This window comes from Aotus nancymaae, unplaced genomic scaffold, assembly GCF_030222135.1.
Source record: "Aotus nancymaae isolate 86718 unplaced genomic scaffold, 86718_ANA_hifiasm-v0.15.2.pri h1tg000019l, whole genome shotgun sequence".
In the NCBI taxonomy this organism is placed as follows: Eukaryota; Metazoa; Chordata; class Mammalia; order Primates; family Aotidae; genus Aotus; species Aotus nancymaae.
Window position 1 is genome coordinate 23,931,556 of NW_026988431.1, and position 21,226 is coordinate 23,952,781.

Consider the following 21,226-nt stretch of genomic DNA (forward strand, 5'->3'; position numbering starts at 1 on the left):
ATCCGAAATCGGTTCTCTAGAAAACCAGTAAACCTAAGTGTTAACAAAATGAACTCCAAAGTTTGTTTTTTTTGTTTTTGTTTCTGTTTTTTTGTCAAGATTCTTAAAAAGATGAAGGAGCGAAATTCATGTTTCTGGTTCTGGCCAAATTAACAACTGTGCGGGCAGTCAACATATCAAATGTTTTTCAGGATTACCGGTCAGCAGGCTTGACAAAACAGAAGAGGTATGTAGAAAGCTCAGAGTTCCCACTACACATGGGACTTTTTTCACCAAAACACCAAAGCCAGATTAGCTACCCAATAACTAGGTGCTCCTCCTTCATAAGACCAAAATTTTCTTACCATCACAATGTTAGAGTTCAAAGATAACCATTGCCACTATACTTTCCAAAAAAAGATCACAAAAGCTGATTTTTTTACAGTCTCCATACGCACATAATGAATAAAAACCACTATGTGGTTGTAATGAAGAATGCCAGTGGGCTCACCCAGGTGCAGGCTGAAGGCACTTACCCTGCCAAAACTTGCTTAAGAATATTAGAAGAAATGCCAGCAACCTTGTGTATGATACCATGTTCCAGAAACTGCTTCAAATCTTTCCTTCTACACTCAGCCACAAAACCAACCTGACCATTCCCCAAAAATAAAGCTTCACGGGGTTTCTCCCACTAGGTGTGGCTTCTCCCACTTGAACATATAACACACGACTTTGCAGAACCTTTGAGGCTCTGTCCTCTCACACATCTAAGCACCCACTGCTGGGCACATCAGAACTCCTACCGATTCCACACTTACATTGGCAAGAACCCTGCTGTAAAACTAGCACAGGGGCTTTTGTGCCTCATCATATTCAGCAATGAAAGTAAAATTAAAGGGCAGGAGCTCCAGTGTACTTTGCTTTCTTAGCATTTTTCCAATATAAGAGGCAGATGTCTGTGATCATATGTCAGGACAGGCCTGCTTCAGTGCCTATCAAAGAGGAACTAAACTAGTTCTATAACATGAAAGCCACCCCATAGCAACTTCCAGACCATGCATAGTGTCATTGCATCCTACCCAATACTCACCTGTAGCAAAATATCTTAGTAACATCTTTGGCATAAAAAATAATTTTTTTCAAATAAATTTCAAAATAACAAGAAAGAAATCAATGGGAAAAAATTGTTACTCATGGATACCAGAATAAGAACTGATATCCCAGTCTAAAGGTGATTACACTTGAAATTGAAACCTTAAAAGAAAATAATTGCTTGACTTGAATACTCCTTTTCAAAATACTTAAAAATCATCCCTCTCTGGCATGCAAATGAGCCCATTCCTAACTTACAACACCTTTCCTACAAAAAACAAATGCTTCTGAGCCAAATCCCAGTTAAATTTTGCTTTGTATTTCAAGTGAACCAGTACATGGCAAATGATGGTAAGAAACTCAAAGATTAATGAAGGTTGAGGGTAGAGGCAGACTAACACCTACATACTTGTATAATTCCTTCCAAAGCATGAATACACACACACACACACACACACGCAGTGCATTATATATATACACACACACACACACACACACACACACACATATATATATATACACACACATATACATATATTTTTTCTTTTCTTTTGAGATGGAGTCTAGCTCTGTCTCCCAGGCTGGACTGCAGCAGGATGATCTCAGCCCACTATAACCTCTGCCTCCAGCGTTCAAGTGATTCTCCTGCCTCAGCCTCCAGAGTAGCTGGGATTACAGGCGTGCACCACCATGCCCAGCTCATTTTTGTATTTTTAATAAAGACAGGGTTTCACCATGTTGGCAAGGCTGGTCTCAAACTCCTGATCTTCAGTGATCCACCTGCCTTGGCATTCCAAAGTGCTGGGATTACAGGTGTGAGCCACCACGCCTGGCCCCAAAGCATTTGAGAGAGAAAGATACACTTAAGAGTTTAATCATTTTAATTCAGTTCAGCCCATGTTCTTGCTATAGAAACCATGCACTTGCTTAATTTTAATAGCAGCATGTATCAGAAGCGATCATTTCTCTTAGAAAAAGGTAAAGGCATGGAAATCATGCACTTGTTTAATTTTAATAGCAACCCGTATCAGAACTGATCATTTCTCTTCAAAAAGGTAAATACATTTCTTTTATGAAAGAAGAGTTTGCTATAATTTCTTAACCTTGCCAACTCCTTAAAAAAAAAAATACTCTCTGTCATCCAGACTGATTCAATGGCTATAAAGAACGGAGAATTGATGGTGGTGCCATTTGCCAAACTAAATAACTTCAGAAAAGGACAAGATAGGAGGAAGGGGCAGGATAGGCAGGGAAGGTGGATGTGAAGGTTGCACTGAGATGGCTGGGGGGCATGCTAGAGGGGATGCTGAGCAGACAGCAGTGTCTGGGCTCAGAAGGCAAATCTGAGCTAGAACTATCAATGTGAGAGTCACCAGTGAATCCATGGGTAATTGCAGCTATGGCTGTGGAACAGTTGTCCAGAACAAAGCGTGGGATGAGAGAAGGAGGCCTATTCACTGTGTAGCAGGGAGAGCCCTAATGACCTTCACAAGTGGGGCAGAGTGGAGGGGTGAATGGAAGGAAAGCAAATGGAGAAGGGGATCACAGAAATTCCTTAGATATAGCTGAGAATAGGGAGAAGAGAGTTTAGGAGGTAGCTGAAGAGAGAGCTGAGGAGGGTGGAGGGAGGCTACTGCTATCTTTCTTGTTTTTTAGAACCTGAAAATGCTTACAGACTGATGAGGGAAACACAGCACAGACAGAGCATACTACAGACACAGGAGGGAGAGGATGGGATCAGTGCAGGGACAACTGGGAGGAGGGGCAGCTCCTTGCCTTAACAGAGGAGGACCAGTGTACAGGTCTTAAGACAAAGGCTAAAGGGTTTCTCTGAGACACAAGAGGTAAGACTACATGCTAACGACGGTGAGGAGGTGGTGACAGAATGGACATACACAGATGTCCTTGCCAACAGTTGCCCATTTATGTGGGCATTGCCCAAGTCAAGGATGCAGACTTGGACTATGGAGTGGAGTCTTGCTCTCTGCAAAGCTCCCTGCATGGAGGACAGCTTGTGACCTTGGCCTCATCAGCATCAGCTCCCCACTGGGTCACATGACCCCAGTACATGGCCCCCACATTCTAAAGAGTCTTTGGTCTCCCAGGAGCAGCCCTTTCCATGTAACTCCTATAAGCAACAGGTGGCTTCCAGAATGTCCAGGGGAGATACTATTGCTTTATTGAAACAAACAGGTCTGACTTGCCAAATAAATTTAGTGCATAAATATAATTTTTTTAAACTTCAAGGACAAACAGATGCTCTCCCTTATCAAAATAAGCAGTGGAGCAGTTATTTTTTCTAAGTAATAGTGGGCCAACAAGACATGATCAAGGCATTAAACTTCAGTTCCTTTCACAGCAGAAAAACAACTCTTTGGTTTCTCAACTAGCAAACAATTCACCACCTCAAACAGTCCTGCCCCAAGATTATCTTTTGATGATAATGAGTTTCTATTTTTGAAGTGAGAAAGAAATGAATTGCTACCTTCCCAATTTACACATATAAAATGTGAGAAGGTACCCGAGTACCTTCTTGGTGCTCAGAGTGGAGAGTAACCAGCAGAAGATCTCAGTCCAAAGCTCAACCTTGCCAACGTCTAGTGTGACCACATGTGTTTTACATGGGCCTCAACTTTTTCACCTGTAAACTGGGGGCCACTGATGATGTCCACCGAACAGGAGCATTGTGAGAGCACAGTGAGTTGATGTGAAAAGTGGCTTGTAGGGATAAAAGAGCTATGCAAATATGAGGTGTTATTAGCATACAAATGAACTTTCCCAGACTTTTTTGGTTATGAAGTTTTTTGCATTTTTATAACATCTTGCTTCAGGAGCTTTAAAAAACTTTTAAAACATTAGGATAATAATCCTAATGAATTGAGCAAATCAACATATAGCTTTATTTCAATGTACTGCAGAGAGAATACGGTGAGGTATAATGAGCTTAACTGACTTTCTTAAAAGTCAAAATGCATCTAGATGTAAAGTTCATATCTTCTTTCTTCTGAATTTGATACGCTCTATGAGGAAAACAAGGATAATTTATAATTTTATCGAATAAAATTTGTATTGTCTTTTTAAGTCCAGTGACAATACTAAACATAAAGAAATAACTGTGTTTAAATTCATCTTATTGCCCTAACTGACTTCTTGAATTCTTCTCTGATTTTTTTATCTATGTCAAAAAGAAAAAAATGAAGGTTATTTTCTTCAGTATCACAGTTGCTGCTACCTCAATAACAGAATCCTTCAAGACTCTGAGAGTAAGACCTCAACAGTCTTATCCTGGTGCAACTAAAACAACTGTGCCTAACCCAACTGGCCCTGCAGTTCCATGTTTCCATTTAAAAGGGTAACTAAACCAAAGATAGAGTGAACCAAAATAAAAATAAAAAACTAAAACATGATATTCAAAAAAGCAAAGCAGGAAATATTGAAAACAACATTTCAAATAAGAGACGGGAAAAAGTAAATGTGCCCTCTAAAATAGGACAGAGTTTCTTATTAGGGTGTTTTGACAAGGGGATATTTTAATGGATTTATTAGCAAATTTTCAGAAACAGCACAAATTTTTCTCACCTAAAGTATCAAATGAACAGTAAAATAGCAAAAACTGAATCATTCAGACCAAGAGCTCTTCCCAAGATCCATACAGGTTTTACTTACCATGTCAGTCACGTAAAAAGTACCTGCCCTGGTCCCAAAAAGTCGTAACAAATCAGGCAGACAAGATTTCATGCACTTTTTACAGCAACAAGATGAGAAATCAGAGTCTTATTGACACATTTAACACCTCAACAAAGCAGAGGTATAGACTGGAATCAGAACTCATGACTCTCAACTTGCAGCTCTTGGTCTCCACGAGCCAGCTCCCCAACTAGTGTCCAGTTCTCTGGTGTGAGTTTCTGCATAGAAATTTGGGGAATTCAGCCTCTGTACCTACTTGATACTCTGTTGTTGATGTTTTCAAACATTACCCCAATGGTCTGCTCTGTTTAGATACAGCAGAAAAGCCTAAGGCTGGACTAACAGTGCTCTCTATGTAGGAAAGCAGCCCTCTTGTGAAGGTAGGTGCTCAACTGTTCCTCTCCCTGCTGAGACCCGCTATCCACATATAGGCTAACCTGTCTGCTGCTATTGTTTCTACAGTGGCCACAGCTCCATGACAGGTCTTGTGGCCAAGCTTCAACTCACCACTAAAGTGAGTTAGCCACTGGTATTGTGGTACAAAGGGCATCCCCTCAACAGCAACAGACACAAAGCACTCTGCAGCTTATTGCACCTTTACTTGTTCCTCTGTTCTTCTCTCCGCCATGTTTAAAGCACAGCCTCCTGACAAGCACGCTCCAGCACAGCACTAGTGGTTACTGCCAAGAATTACTGCCAAGTGGCCTGCCAAGGTATGGGCCCCCCTCCCTCTCCATTCCCCAACCCCTGCTACAACTAGTTGGGGCCTCTGCCCTCAAGCAATTTCCTTATGTTAGCTAGACAATTGTATCATTTTCTGTGTGTGACCTGGTGTGGAAAGGCTGAAAGCGCCATTTTGGAACATAACCAGTGGCCCCTGTTCCCAGGAATGGTGGCCCTGAGAGTTGCCAAACCGTATCTGGGGACAGGAGCTTTATCAAGCCCTGTTACCTTGGTGATGTCTTCTAAGTCATCCTCTGCTTTGTCTTACATTACTGTCTGGCAACCCATAATGATGAGGACTGGTCAGGGCCACTGCCACAGAGGCAGCATGTCTCACCAACTTCTCAGTAAGGAGCCCAGCAGAACCCTCGCTATGTGGCTGTGTGCCAGTTTCTCTCACTCTGTTTCACTCTCTTGCTTCCCCCTCAGGGTAGCATTCATACACGGCATAGGACAAAAGGGCTATTTAACTATTTTAAAATCTTTTTCAACAATACTTTTTTTCTAACAATGAAGATGGGTAAGAAGATCTGGCTAATTATGCTGTAGGAAAAGAAGCCTCTCTGATTCTTCACTTGGTAAATATTACTGAGTACTAAATTTTCCAAAGAAAGGGTTGTAGATTTTCTCTCCCCAAAAAATGGTAAAGTTCATTTCTACCATGCCTCCCATTTAGAATACGTAAATAAAACTGCCTGTCAACGGTATATGTATTAACAATTGGGTCACAAACAAGATCAGGACAGCTTGAGAAAACTTTGCTGCTGCCAAAATTGTTGGTGCCTCTCCAGCCTCTAAAGCCGTTTAGTACTTTAGCACTCTAAAGTACTGAAGTTGAGTTAGTACTTTCCTGCCAGGACTTAGCTTTTCCCCCAGGTGACTACTCTTCCTTGGTGCCTACTTGAGACAGGTGAGGGACACAAGCTTCTTGGCAAGAAGATTCATCCGTGTCAATGTGGAAGAGAAAAAAACTGACCTAAAAAAATAAATGGGAATGACAATCTCTAATAAATTGTGCAGTCCGGTTGAGGATAAAACGAGTACACACTGTATAACTAAGGCTACAAACAAGTAACAACTAAAATCTTCATGTTACTGCTTTGCAGCCAATAAAATATGTTTTATAGATGCTTCAGGAGTTCAATGTTCATTCCTCCTGACCACAAAGGTCGGCATGGCAAGAGGAAAATGCTCTAGCATTCAGAAAGTACACGTTCACCCAAAGGTCATGATGTGCCAACCCAGGCTGTCAGCCCACCCTCAAGAGGAACACTGGAGCATCACCGAATTGGTTCACATCCTCCCTGCATAAATTTCCCACACAAACAGATAATCTGTCTGGCAAGCGCCCACTTATAATCCTCTGCGAGTAAACAGCTGTTTTACTATACCCATTTAGCAAAGTGAAACATCCAATCACCTCTCTCTAGAAATACTGCTCATGCCTCTGTTAAACTAGTTCTTTTTAAAGACAGTTTCTCTTGGGGAGGCTCCTCCTCCATGCTGCAGAATGCCATGGGAACATCGATGTATTTTCTCTTGTGAGGGATGGACAAGAGCCCAGAGACTCACCAGAAACTACAGGAACTAGGAGCTGCACAGTGATGATTAATCCAGAGGGATGAAGGCTCCAAATAACCAACCCGGGGCCTTTTTTGTAATTGACATAATTTTTACCTTTACCTAGATCAAAAATACATTCATATGACACACAAGGCAGCCTGTCATTTTCACAAGTAAAATCTATTTCTCCAAATTTGACTAAGGAATTGTTCCCCTTCATTGACATTTTGTCTCCCCTCAGAAAAAGGGCAGCTCGACTCCTTTAAGAAAAACTCCACTGAGCCAAGTTAAGGTTTAATCCTGCCCCGCTACACCCCACCAGCCAAGGGTCAACAACTGTCATCTGCAGGATTCCAGGAGCTGTTTGTTCTCTCATATCTAACAAAGCTACACAGGGAAGTTGAGAACCCAATATATATGAAAGGTTTCACGGCTGTTGTTAACCCTACCTATACTTTAAAATCTCCCAAGGCATTTTAGGAAACCCCCAGAGGCTCTGATTCAATTGCAGCTGTTTGGGGTCTGCACATTAGTATGTTTTAGAATCCAGGTAATTCCAGTGTGTCTTAAAATCACCCATCAGAAGACTTAGTATTTTCCCTCCCTCCTTTCCTACCCAAAATAATATTTAGATTGGGCACCATAAATGTTCAGTAGAGCTAAAACTCTCTGCTGACCACCTGAGATCCTAGGTATGCTATTACTCAGTGGTGATCAAACAACCCTCCATTTTGTCCATATATCTGGATAACTGGTTTTGGTCTGTTAACTGCTTTTGAGATCAAAAAGCTCTATCTAGAAAACTGTTATGTGAAGAGCAGGTGCTCCACAAATGAGTGATTCTCAAAGTTTTGTTATGAGCAGCACATTTTCAAATATTAAATCTTTTGAGTGCACCTGATGCTCAAAACTATACTAAACAAATCATAAAAATTCCAAGCAATCATGACTGCAGTGTAAGACAACTGCAGTGACCAACACGCTCTTCACTGCTGTGTCAACTTTACACCCAGGCCCAGCTCCTTTTATGCTTTTATATATTCCAAGGAAGAGCCAGTCCTCAGGCTCTTCCAGGAAGCTGTCCCTCTCTCCACCCACCCCCTCTCCAGGCCATCAATCAGCACAGGGCTCTAACAGGCCTCACCACGTACAAGTGTCCACAGCAGCAGAAACACGTCATACGCTGATCCACAGACAACAGAAAACTGTAAAATGCATGGCCCTAAATAGTGCAGGAGGAAGTAACCAATTGGTAACTGAGTTTGATTAATGTTCACAATTTAATTGTTTAAATAAACTTAGTTTGTTGAAGTATGATAGACTTCCAGAAAAAAATCCTAAGTGTAAAACTCAACGGATTTTTACAAAGTAAATCCACATTTGCAATCACCAAACAGATGCAGAAACAAACATCACCGGAACCCAGTAGGTCCCTTGCTTCCCCCTCAATCATTATCGCCAAGTGTAACCACTATTATAACTTCTACCACTCCAAATAGTTTACCTACTTTTGAACTTTATATAAGTATAATCAAAAATATGCATTCTTTCGTGGCTGGTTTCTTTCCCTTAACATTATCCTTGAGAGACTCAAGCAATACATGGGGCAGTATCTGCTGGTTTTCTTTCTTTCTTTCTTTCTTTCTTTCTTTCTTTTCCTCATAGGATTCCACTGTATGCTATGCTATATATAAGACAGGCATTTGAGTTGTTGCTTCCAATTTGGGACTGCTAGAATTAATGCTGCTATAAGGACTATTGGAAATGTCTTTCAGTATACATATGGAGTAACTTCTATTAGGTAAATACTTAGAAAGAAAGACAGCGTGGTAAGTACATATGGACTTTATGTGTATATAACAAAATAGACTCCAAAAACAGACCCACACATAAGTAGTCTCTTGATCTAGGACCAAGGCCCAATGCAATGCAGTGGGAAAAAGATTGTATTTTCAAATAAATGGTGCTGAATTAATTAATTGGATATTTATATGGAAAGAAAATCTTCAACCCTACCTCACACCACACACACAAAATAAAACCCAGATCTAAATATGAAAAATAGAACAAGAAAACTCTAGTGGTTAAATAAATGACTATCTTCATAGTCTTAGGCTAAGTAAACATTTCTGAAACAGGACACAAAAATAATAACCATAAAGAAAAATGTTGATAAACTGAACTCTAAACTTAGGAACTGTTATTCATTAAAATATACCCTTTAAGATAGTGAAAAGGCAAGTCGCATAGTAGAAGAAGACATTGTCAACATATATCTATATCTATATAAAGACTTGAATAGGCATTTTCACAAAAGAGAATATCCAAATGGCCAAGAAACATATGAAAAGATGCTCAATATCATTAGTCATCAGAGAAATTCAACCAAAAAGCCACAGTAAAGTATCATTACATAACTCTCACAATAGTTTTAAGCAAAAAACAAAAAAACACTGATAGTACCAAATGTGTGCATTTAGAGCACCTAGCACTCATATAACTTGGTAGGTGTGTAAATTGGCTAGACCAGTTAGGAAAACCACTTAATAGTATCTACTAAAGCTGAATATACACATATCCCATGATATAGTAATTCTACTTCTAATATTATTTTTAATGTATAGAAAATCATTTATGGAAATACATATAAACCAGGGAAAGCTTTCAAAGAGCATACAGATCTCTTTCAACAAATCATCAAATACTCCACAGATGAAGACATTCTCGAAATCGCTATTTCAACAGGAATTCTATTAGCTCCAATATGAAAATATCTGAATAATTATATTGGCATATATATATGCTATTAGCATGGGTTGATAGAAATAAAAATCTAAGCAATATCCTCTATTTTCTTCAATAATAAACATTAAACCACATAAACAACTTGAAAAATTACATCTACTATGCCTACAGAACATCAGAGTTTAGAGTGAAAAATAAAAGGTAGCAGGAAACCATATGGAGAGAGTTGTATGGCTTGTAATTCTGATGGTGGCTGCAAATGAGGTCACTTATCCCTCTGTGACCACACTAATTGGTCAAAAGCAACAGAGGCTTCATCAGCAACGCTCACAGAGAACAGCCTATCCCTTCTTGGGCATTTTCAATTTAAAGAGCATACACCTGCTACCCATCAGTCCATCAGTCTCTGATAGAGAGACAGGATTTGTGTTAACCTACCACTACATTATTTGGTTTGCTCTTAATCTTTACTATTTATAAACAGTCTTCAGGGTATATGCATACACATGTACAGCATGTGTACGCATGCAGCTATCTATAGCAAAAAACAAATTCACAAAAAAATAGCTGTCTAGAAGACCACATCTTGTTCTATTAATATCCACATACTGCAGTATTACATAACAATTTTTTCCAATTCTGTTATGCTAATATGCAAATAAATGAATTCAACCATAGCTAGGAGCTAAATGTACTAATCAGTATGGCCTTGTGTATCTCTAACTACAAAAGAATTTTACATGATCTCTTTCCGTTGTGAAAATCCCATGAATCTCCATTATTAATCACTTTTAAACCCAGCTACTTGGTTTCTGGGATGCTAATATCTGCAATAATTAAATCAGTACATTTAGCACACTCCAAAAATATACTGAATATTGGCTACACAGTAGCATGTTGTATTATTGTATTATAAAATTCTATAATTAGAATTGACAATTCCAAAACAATAATAGAAATTGGTACTCTAAGAAGCTCACCTAAAAAACAAACCGTTACTAATTGTTACCTGCTTTACCTTCCAGGACCCTAAAATGTATAAAACTATAAATCAACTTTTTGTTAAAAAGTAAACAAAAATGGAAACTAAGCCTCCTAAAAGAATTTCTAATCCGTCAAAGGAGATCAGAGAGGAAAAGGACAAGGTCCTGGTTTGTGGATCAGACAGAAACTTGAGGCATGATGGGCAGGACTATGGCTATTGCTTCATGTTGGTTAGGTGTACACTGGTTTCATTGCAAGATTCAGCCACAAAAAGCCAACCTTTTCTCATTAAAAATTAGTTGTCTATTTTAGTACGAGAAGAAACTGCTAAGCTTAAGAAGTCAGAATGGCTTGGGCAAGTAGAAGAAGAAAGGAAAAATCAAAATCACCCAGAGGATGGAGTGGGAGAGGGTGACGGAGCAGTTCAAACGTGGAGCATTCAAACCTGGTCTGAATGCTGGCTTTGTCTCTTACAAGTCTCTAACCTTGCTTGGAAATTCCCAAACCTTGTAGAATGGGTTTCCTTGTCTGTAAGGAGAATGATGATATCTCCTTGCAGGTTCTGGTGAGACTTGCATGAGATGATGCAGACAAAGCATTTCTTATCTCTTTTTCACCCAGTTCTTGCACCGCAACGAAGGGCAGAATTTCTACCATTACCTGACAAAACATGCTGAAGGATTAGCAATCTCATTCCTACAACTCTATCAGTACTTCAGATTCCTTATGTATTTTCTTTTTAATTATTAATTCTATAGCACTTCCAATGAATACCATGTGACTAGCCAATATTAACGACAATAGAAGTTTAAGTAATTTAGTTTCTCAAAAATAAACAAAAACTGAGCAAAAATTACAGATATCACTTAAAGAAACTAAATACCAAAAAAGAGATTAAATGCCTTAGCAAACAATAATGCTTTCTTGCCATCCTTTTTAAACTTTGACAGCAGAATGTAAATCAAAAGATTTCAGAGGCTTATTCTTATTTCAGGGCACAAAAGAGACAGATCATTTATATGAACATCTTACAGAACAGTTATAGAATCAACCAAACTCCTGGATCCAACTTTAAATGAAGATATTTCCTTTCCTTTGCTTTCAAAATTATGTCCACGAATAAATTTCTTCTTTGAAACACATATCCCAATCAAAACCAGTTGGAATTAAGTCCAAATAACATCTTCGTCAAACTCCTAAGACTCATTCTTGTCCCCTTATTTATCTATTCACACATTTATTCAACAAATATATACTTAAACACATACTTTTTGCAAGACATTAAACCAGGTGTTATCATAAATTCAGGATGAATAAGATGTAGTTGCCTAAGAACCAGAAGGACTGTATGGAGATACAGGTAGAGTGGTGGCTGGAAGGCAGAGAAATCATTCATTCTAACTGGGAGGTGGTTAACTGAAGAAAACCTTAAAGATGACAAAGAGAGAAGGAAACCTGAGTAAAGAGAGGCGTCACCATAAAGGCGACGTTTAGGCATAGAGGGCAATCTCATGGGGCTCCAGCATAGTTGTAAGGCAGTTTGTGAAAAGAAGATTACAAGTAAGATGATCATATTATTTGTCATCCAAGCTGAGATGCCTTTGAGAGTTAAAGGAGGCACTATTAATAATCTTGTCACAGCAAAAGATGTAAATCTGGATTGTCCTGGGCAAAGCAAGACATGTGGGTGCTTGGCACAATGAAATTTTATGTTCAATACCCTCTGATCCTATAGCTGGGGCTATTTACATATGTGTGCAGTTGTACTGAGGTATCAGATTTAGAAAGACACCAAAACAAATAATTCTTGAGAGCATCTGTGGAACATGTCTGAGAAATTTCCCTAGGCACATTCTGCATATTTCAAAAGACAAAACTTCTAAAACCAGTATGGCCATGTTTGTCTGCTCATCTCTCTAAAGAAGTCTGCTCACCTCAGGATAATTCTAAATAAAATCAAAAAAACAAACTAAAGCTTATTAAGTGCCACACACTGCTCACACATCATCTCCTTTAATCTTCACAACAATGGTATAAGAGGAGATTTTCTTCTACCTGTTTTAGAGATGGAGTAACTAGATATACAGCTTTCAGTATCTTGCCCAAGGCCATAGACAAAGGAACCAGGGAAGCCAGGATCCAATCCAAACACCAAACTCCAGATTTTCTGGTTTTCCCACCACTATTCTGCCTCCCGAATAATCCAGACACACAACACGTGGCCTGGGGATAGCCCTCGACCCCAGGATGCAGCCCAGCTGAGATTACTAGCTAAAACACCTGTTTACCTAATTACCCCTGCCATGGGACCAACTGCTAGTGGTAAGAGGGCCTAACAACCTGCACTGGTTTGCCATTCTGGAATGGGCGGGTGCCAGATATCCTGCCAGAAGGCTGGACCATGCACATAATTGTTGCTGAAGCTCAATGCAATGAGTTATATACTTTGGGCACCCTAAAGCTATGGAATTATTCTGATACAAAGAATAGTGGCTGGCTCTAGTGGCTCTGACTTCGGTTTGAGTCACAAATGACACTCATGCTAAGCACAACCCTCTGGATTCACCATTCTTATCAGTAGAAAAAAGCTGGGCAGGCAGCTTACAAACATAACAGTCAAGATCCTGTGGCCCACTGGTAAAAATATTCAAATCCCACCAATATAGAACAAAAAAAAAGTTAAACTAATCCAAAAGTCTGGTAGGTAAGTAAATAACTGGCATCCAAAACTTAGTATTAAGAAGGAATAAAGCATCTAGTCTTGAACACAGAAGTATAAAGTTTGAAGAAAAACTACAAATGTTCGTACATCATTTATATCTGCATTTAGGCTGTAAACAACATTGCCCTATTTTGTTGAATACTGAGGCCTGGGTAACTTAAGCATAAAAAAAGAAAGTAAACAGCATTCTAGTTTAGGCCCCCTGCAGAGCACAAAGAACTATAAAAGGAAGTGAACAGATTCTGGGATAGAGCATTCTAAGAAAGTAACTTAAGTGGCCGATATCAGCAATTAATAAACAATTTTCTGTCAGTTGCCTATTTGGATTTGGTAAAAAAAAAAAAAAAAATGCAAATCAAATACAACCATTTGGGGGAGGCTGGAAAATGGAGAAGGAAGAAAGCAAAAGGGAGCAAATAGATTTTAGGGTGTGAAAATTAATATGCTCTGCTTTTGAAAACTTAAACTGAATTGTGACAAAAGCGCTCTGAGCAGGCTAAAACAAACAACTGCGTTCTGGTCTTTCAACAGGTATCTCGTGTGGTCTAAAATGTATTAGCTAGCACGAAGTAAAGTGGGGAGTTGCTGATTGGCCATTAGATTTTTCTGACCTAAATGATCCAGGCTCCCTATCTATCCAGACAAATTCACTTTGTTATCCAGCTACTGTCCGTTTATTTATGATGTGCCCACAGGTTTGCTGGGCATGCAGTATCTTTATTTCCTCCCATTCAAAAAAAAATGTCTAAAGCCAAATGCAGGTATTATTTTTAAAGTCCAATTAAAAAATGGTTATTGAGTGTTCGTTATCTGTGCAGAACTGGTAAATACAGCCCAACTTTTGCCTGAAAGGAGCCTAGTTTATTTAAACCATGGGCCAAGACACATATAAAAGTTTTATTTCATTTAAATGTGTATAATAGATGTGAAAAGGCTGCTTGTTGTCCATGTTGGAGAGCTCAGTGTCAAGACATAGGTAAACATAATTAGTATAAAGATGGTAAAAGTATTTCTCCTACACAACCTGATACTATGATAAGAGCAATAATTATATTAAGAAAAATTAGGGCTGCCACCTTGGGCAAGGTCAGACCATTGGTCACTGTGAAGCTGCAAGCCCTGGTCAAGTCACAACAGGTGACTAATCAGCTGCCTGGCTATATTATCTGCCAACTTCTTCCACCAGCAGAGAGATTCCTTTCCTTCTTCCAATATCTCTTCCATCTAAACAAGACAATCAAATCCAGTGTCTCACTGATGCTACCTTAACTACAGAGAAAATTCAAACTGCCATTGTAATGTGGGAAAGCAATGGAGTGCAGCCATACCCAAGTGGGATACAACAAGCCACTCCAGCACCTGGGGCACGCAGTTAACCTCTCTGAACTCTGATTTCCTTCTGTCTCTGTGGTTAGCACAGGACCAAGTCAGAGAATTACAATAAGCACTTTTCACATGTTTTGCATGCAGTGAGTGTTTAATAAATGTTGGCTACTGTTATTGCTTCTAAATACCAAAATAATGCAATGGCTGAATTTCCTACTGATTAAAAAAGAACCAAAGATCAATGGTTGCCATTGTCTGGGGATGAGGATAGGGGAAGACCACAAAGAGACCTGAGGGAGTTTTTGAAGGTGATGGAAGTGCCCTGTATCTTCATGATGGTGGTGATTATATGACTGAATGTATTGGTCAGAGTTCACAGAACTGGACACAAACCAGTGTGAATTTTACTGTCTGCAAATCATACCTCATTTTTTAAAGTATCAACCAAAGTATTTAACTAGATCTGATTAAAATAAATCATCCACAGCAACAGACATTTTAACTTCATTTATTTCTAAACTTAAACAGAAATCTAAGGCCTAAAATGCTACTTCATATTTTTAGACCAAGCTCTTGAATTCAAGGATTGAGCTATTTGCAAATAATGGATGCCATCTGAACAATTAACCAAATTAACTGTTTCAAAATAAAGCATAGATTATATTGAATAGAGTGATGAAATGAATTATGGAAAGAGAAAATGAAAGTGATGTTTTCGTTTACTAGATTACTTAAGATGACAAACATAATGGCTTCTTCTCTAAAACCCATAATGGGTTTTTGTAAATAATCTCAAAAGTCTATCGTTATTTTCAGTAAGCTAAGGAAAAGTAGAAATGTCTGGTGATGGTTTCCACGATTTGATTAACATCTCAAGGTATTTGTGAAAGGTTCTCGACAAGGCTGCTCACTCTGAATTTTCAACAACACTGTTACCATAACCAAGGAGCTCTTTTAGTATAGATCTGTGCATCTATTTTGGCAGAAAATATTGTTTTACAACAATTTCTTACTCAACACCACATTTACAAAACAAATGGAGTACCAAATAAATTATTTTAAATGAGGAATAAGATTCAGGTCAGCCTACAGTGTATTTCTGCATATGCCCTGCACTTTAGCAATAGTCCCCTTTCTTTGCCCCACTTATATCACATTTAGGCCATTATTTCTCCCTCTGATTTAAGGATCTCCATCAAAGAGGGCTGTCAAGACTGTAATGAAGATGGAAGCTAGGAGAGAAGCACAGTTCAGAAGCCCAACATTTCAACGCAATGAATACAAACCCATAAATACTGGCCTCAGTTCCCTAGGTAGCATTTACTCCCTGCTATTCCTTCAAGTTCCCAATTATCACCTTGCTTACTAATCTACTCCTGCCTCTACTCAGAGACCACCTGACTGCATTCATCCCTTATGTTAAAAAATAATAATAAGGAAACCAAAGGAAGATGTCACTATTGCTTTTTCACATGGGCTTCTGCTTTAGCTTTTTATTCTCTTTTTTTTTAAAAAACAAAAGTGAAATATAATTTCTGCCATTCATACGACAAAACTATCTGTGCTTTCTTTATTCATTGTTTTATGAAATTTGATGTTAAAGACCTTGTTTTCTATTAGGATATTGTCCCGATGCTGGAAGTTATCTTTAAAAAATACCACAATACATACCCAAAATCTTGATGCTTCAAGGCACCAGTTCAAGGGGAAATACACCAAGCATATTTAAATATAGCATCCTCTTTTTCCTATAACCCAGTCCTGATCAACTTTCAACACTACTTCCATAATTTTCAAAAGTTTAAGAAAATGCAAAGTGAAAATAGAGGCAAGAAAAAGGAGTGTGTCAAGCCTTCCTTGGAGGTACAATACAACGAACAAAATATGAGACTGGTAAATCCAAAACCATCTGTTTTATAAATTAACAGAACTCAGAGAAAACATGTGCTTTCTCCATTCATTCAATAAGCAATTTATTGAGCTGCTACTATGTTCTTGGCACTTTGTATCTAGGGGTACATTGGAGAACAAAAAGCCAAATGCCTTTACAAAGAAGAAAAATGAAAAAAAAGTCCTTGAAAGTTTCAGAATCCAACATAAGTGTCAATATCATTTCTAAAACCAGTGATTTTTGAACAACTAATCATTTTTCCTATGTGCTAGATTCTAGAGCCTTCAATGAAGAAATGGTATCTACTGACAAGTTCTCAATTCCATGTATCAAAAATACTAACAAACCATCCTTCTTCCTTATCACCCATTAATGTAAAATTAAAACAAATGTTTTTGTAATTCAGTAAGTTACACTATGAATTCCACTATGCAGACTAAAGTCTTATTTTTTTTAATGCAAAAACAAGTTCTCGAAACAACTAAAAGAAAGGGGTTAAAATTATATAGGCTAGTATCTTCTCTGGAATTTTCACCTCAAATTTCATTAACACTACAATGCAAAACCACCACAAATATTTAATGACAAATAAAAACAGAAATGTCACATAACTCTGTCAATAGGATTGACATGCACAGTTGAAAGCAACTTCCATGGAAACATAAGCTACAGAGTAAAAGAAAACATAAGTCACTAAAAGCTATGTGTGCAGCAAAAAGACACTTTCCTTTCCTTAGTTTATCTCTAAGTGTGTGCTGCAGGTAGTTAATACACTTGATCTCTAAGCCCTTCAAATTGTGTCCTTGCCCAGACATAAACTGTGCAAACAGATGACAAAGCGAAATGTAGTTTCACAATTGCCTCTTACATACAGTAGCAAGATGGTATATTTCACTAGATTACTGCAGAAGTTGATAACACCATCAGACATTTTTACAGTACTTGGAAGATTTCTGTAGGTCCAATAAAATTTCAGACACTACCACTCCCAACTCTCTTCACTGTGGCACGTTCTGCCCTCTCTCCCACCAGTTGTCAGCCACAGGAAGGGTGGGTGCAGTCTGTCAATATGTTTTGCTGCTCCCTGTCCTAATAACTCCTTGATTTTCAGAAAGCAATGTTTTCATTTGCTCCAAACTTGAGCAAGCCAAATGAGGCGGTCTTGCCTAAGGCTCTGCGCTTCTTAGTTCATCCATTTTTTTTTTTCACTTCATGTCAAGAGAAATATTTTTACATTGCGGACCAAAATGTAACATTAGAATGAAACCAACACAAACTCGGGAGTTCCTAATACTACTTCTTGAGTTTAAAATGCTCAAAACAATCGCTGGCTTTCTTCCGCTAACACTGTACAAAACCAAGCAAACTGCCCCAAAGAACTTTCACAGAACTCGAGGCCTGCCTACTGCAGTAAGGAAAAAGATTAAATCGTGTGGAACTGTAATGTAATCTCTCAGAGCTTTTGAGCCTAAGAAAACGGAAATCTGCATTTATGTTCAGAAATCTACTCTATTTCTCTTTGTGACTGAGTGGCTGGAGATTGGGAGATTTTGCACCCTTGAAGCGTAACCATTTGCAAGAGGCAAGTAACTATACACACAGATCAGAAGAAACCTATTAAATAATCTCTGTTCACCCTCTGTTCGCCGCCTGGGATTTTTAAGATAATGTTCTTACATTTCACATAATCCCTATCTGCATTTAAAATACAATAGAAATCTTACATGGAGTGTTAACCAAACTAGGCTACACATGCGAGCATGCCCTACCCACGCAGGTACGAGGCCCTAATGCCAGACCCATCCTGAAGAGGTGACAGCCCCAAGTTTAACTGGGGATGTCTGAGCACAGCTCCTCCTGCACATTAGGGATCACCTCTCCATTCTTTCCACATGCCATTTGCATCCAATCCCCGCTCAACCACCCCAAGCACCCATGCTCCAGTGGTTCCTGTTAGCAGTGGGCTTCCTCCTTCCACCACCACTCCCCCAGGGGGAAAAGAGACCCCAAGGACGGCTGAGGGTGGGCGATGAGCGCCCTTCTTCCACCTACCTTGATGATGCTGCTCCGGCGGGGCAGGCCGCCCGGCTTGCTCTCCCGGGGAAGGGGACAGACGGCCGGGCTGGGGGTCGGGGCGAGCGCAACGCCGCGGGGTCCCCTGGCGGGGCTGGCCCGGGCTTCGTCCCCGGACACGCCGAGGCTGCAGTCTCCGTTGGAAACCCCGCCGCTGTCATAGCGCGCTCGCCCGTGGCCGAGGCGACCTCCCCCGCCACCGCCTTCCCCCACTCCGGCTTTCAGGGCGCCCTTGGCGCCGAGGGTCGGGCCCGGGGAGGTGGGCAGGGCCCCGCCGGCGGCGCCCCCCCGGCCGCACTCCGCCATGGGCGCCCCGCGACCCGCCTGCACAAAGCCGCGTCCCCGCGTCCCCGCGTCCCCGCCGCCGCCTAGGGCCGCCGCGCGCGGCCCCTCCTCCTCTCCTCCTCCCGCCGCCGCCGCCGCCTCGGCCGCTTCTTCCGCTTTTTTTTTTTTTTTTTTTTTTTTTAATTTAGATGTGATGTTTGTTTCGAGCTCTCGCCTTGCGCACGGTTAAAGTCGCGGCGGCAGAATTATCGGAAGATTCCTGCAGGAGAGAGAAGAGAGAGACGAGTCAGCTTGGGCGCCGGCGGAGCCCCGACTCGCGGCACCTGGGGAAGGAAAACACGCCCCGACACACGCGCCTCTGCGGGCGCCAAAAATAACCCGCGCGGGCCGAGCGCCCACCCCGGGGCAACCCGCGCCCACCTCAGGGGCCTCAGGCACCCACCCCGAGGTAACGGGGCGCCCACGTCAGGGGCTCGGGGCGCGCTCCCCCGGGGCTCAGAGCAACCACCCCGGGGGTCTGAGCACCCGCCACGCAGGAAAGGGCGCCCACCTCCGGCGCAGGACTAGGGGAAGTGGCGGCCGCCCCGCCGCTCTCCGGACTCTCGGAGGCGGCTCCCGAGGGTCTCTCGGCCCCGGGCGGGAGACGACGCGCGGGTCTCTCCGGACCCTAACTCCCCAGAGGCCGCCGCGTGCCGAGCCCTGTCACGTACCCTCAGGGCCCCGGCTGAGGCCCGCGGCGCTGAGAGGAAGCGTATGGCGGGCAGGGGCGGCCGGGTATGACAGTCGCCGTGCGGCCCCGGGGCAGCTCCCGGAGGGGGCAGCCCAGACCCACCCCGCCCGCCGGCGGTTGTCTCCTCCCGAGCTCGGCGCTGCCCCCTACAGGCCGCATGGTCCCTCCTCGGTCGCCCCTGACCCACCGCGAGCGGTCCGGCTCCCGCTCGAGGTTGCCGCCGTCGCGGCGGTTGTCACCGAGGCCGGGTCATCGGGCCGCAGGGACCTCATAGCCCAGCGGACGGGAGCCCCAAGTCCTGCCTATCCCTCGCCTCCCCCGAGCTGCTGCAACTGTCAGTCATCCGCCCGGAACCCCGAGGGGCAACTACCGAGCAGGCCGCGGGGCCCGGAACAAGGGTCCCGGGACTCAGGATCTCGGCCGCTGCGCCTCACCCCTGCCCCCGCCCCGCGCGCGGAACTCGTTTCCCTCCCACCCAGCTCGGGAAAAGGCCAGGCAGACGCTCCTCTCTTGACTTCCCCAGTGGGTCAGACCCATTTCACACAGAGAACAATTCCGTTCCCTTGGGCTCCTGATTGATTCAACTGGTTGCAAGGATGCTGAGGCAGGGGTGAGGGGTGGGGTGGCTGGCAGGCTGTGAGAGGCAGAGGACATCAGCAGGACCTATTTCGTCCCCTCTGAGTCTCCACACAGAGATTTATCACTGTGACCTTCCCGATTCCCCCGCCAGGGATGCCGGCTGACCCTGCTGCCTGCGGGGCCCAGCCTGTGTCAGGCTCATCTTTCGGGACAGGATCCCACTTGCAGCGCTACAGCCAGCTCCTTCTCTGGGCCTCCCGCACCCACTTAAGGCGGAGTGACTGACCTAAAAGTCCACGCTGATCGTGTGGCTTCCGCTCGCAAATATCTCCCCTGGATCTCCCTCCCTGGAGCCAGACAAGACCCAAATCTCCGAGGCGTGAGACTCCAACCCTTCCACCACCAGCCCCGCGCCAACCCACGCCCCACGCCTGGGCCCACCCACCTCTCCATCCCAGGCTCCGTGGGCTCCAGCCTCTTGCCCTCTCTGGCACCCCAGCCCTTCCCTAACTCATGTGTTTTCTTTTCCAGGAATGCAGTCCCCCGCAGGGCGCGAAGGAGAAACTGATAGTCCGCAGGGGGGTGAACTTAAAGACCTTGCTTTCATTAGCACAGTGTTGTAACAGACTGCCAAGGAGCCTCTGAGGAAATGGGCTTTACGTACATATACATACTCGCCCTTGCCCCTGAAGCAACATCAAATACTTTCATGTTATTCTTGGGGGCGTTTTAATTCTTCAGATCTTCTGGATTCGTGTTTTTGTAACCCATCAGACAAGCTTTTGTACATCTCTTTCCAGCCTAGGCCTACACACTAACAGAAATGGTTTTACATCGAAGGACAATG

At 42.1% G+C, this 21,226-nt stretch overlaps 1 protein-coding gene across 1 annotated transcript in view; it reads right to left on the minus strand.

Annotated features, from left to right (window-relative positions):
- PLCL2 (phospholipase C like 2) overlaps positions 1 to 19,176 on the minus strand; it is a 201,742-nt gene extending 182,566 nt beyond the window's left edge. Inside the window, exon 1 of the mRNA XM_012466740.3 lies at positions 18,765 to 19,176. Within this exon, the coding sequence (XP_012322163.3) occupies positions 18,765 to 19,091 (327 nt within the window). The 5' untranslated portion in view covers positions 19,092 to 19,176. The remainder of the gene's footprint in view (positions 1 to 18,764) is intronic.
- Between the last annotated feature and the right edge of the window lie 2,050 nt (positions 19,177 to 21,226).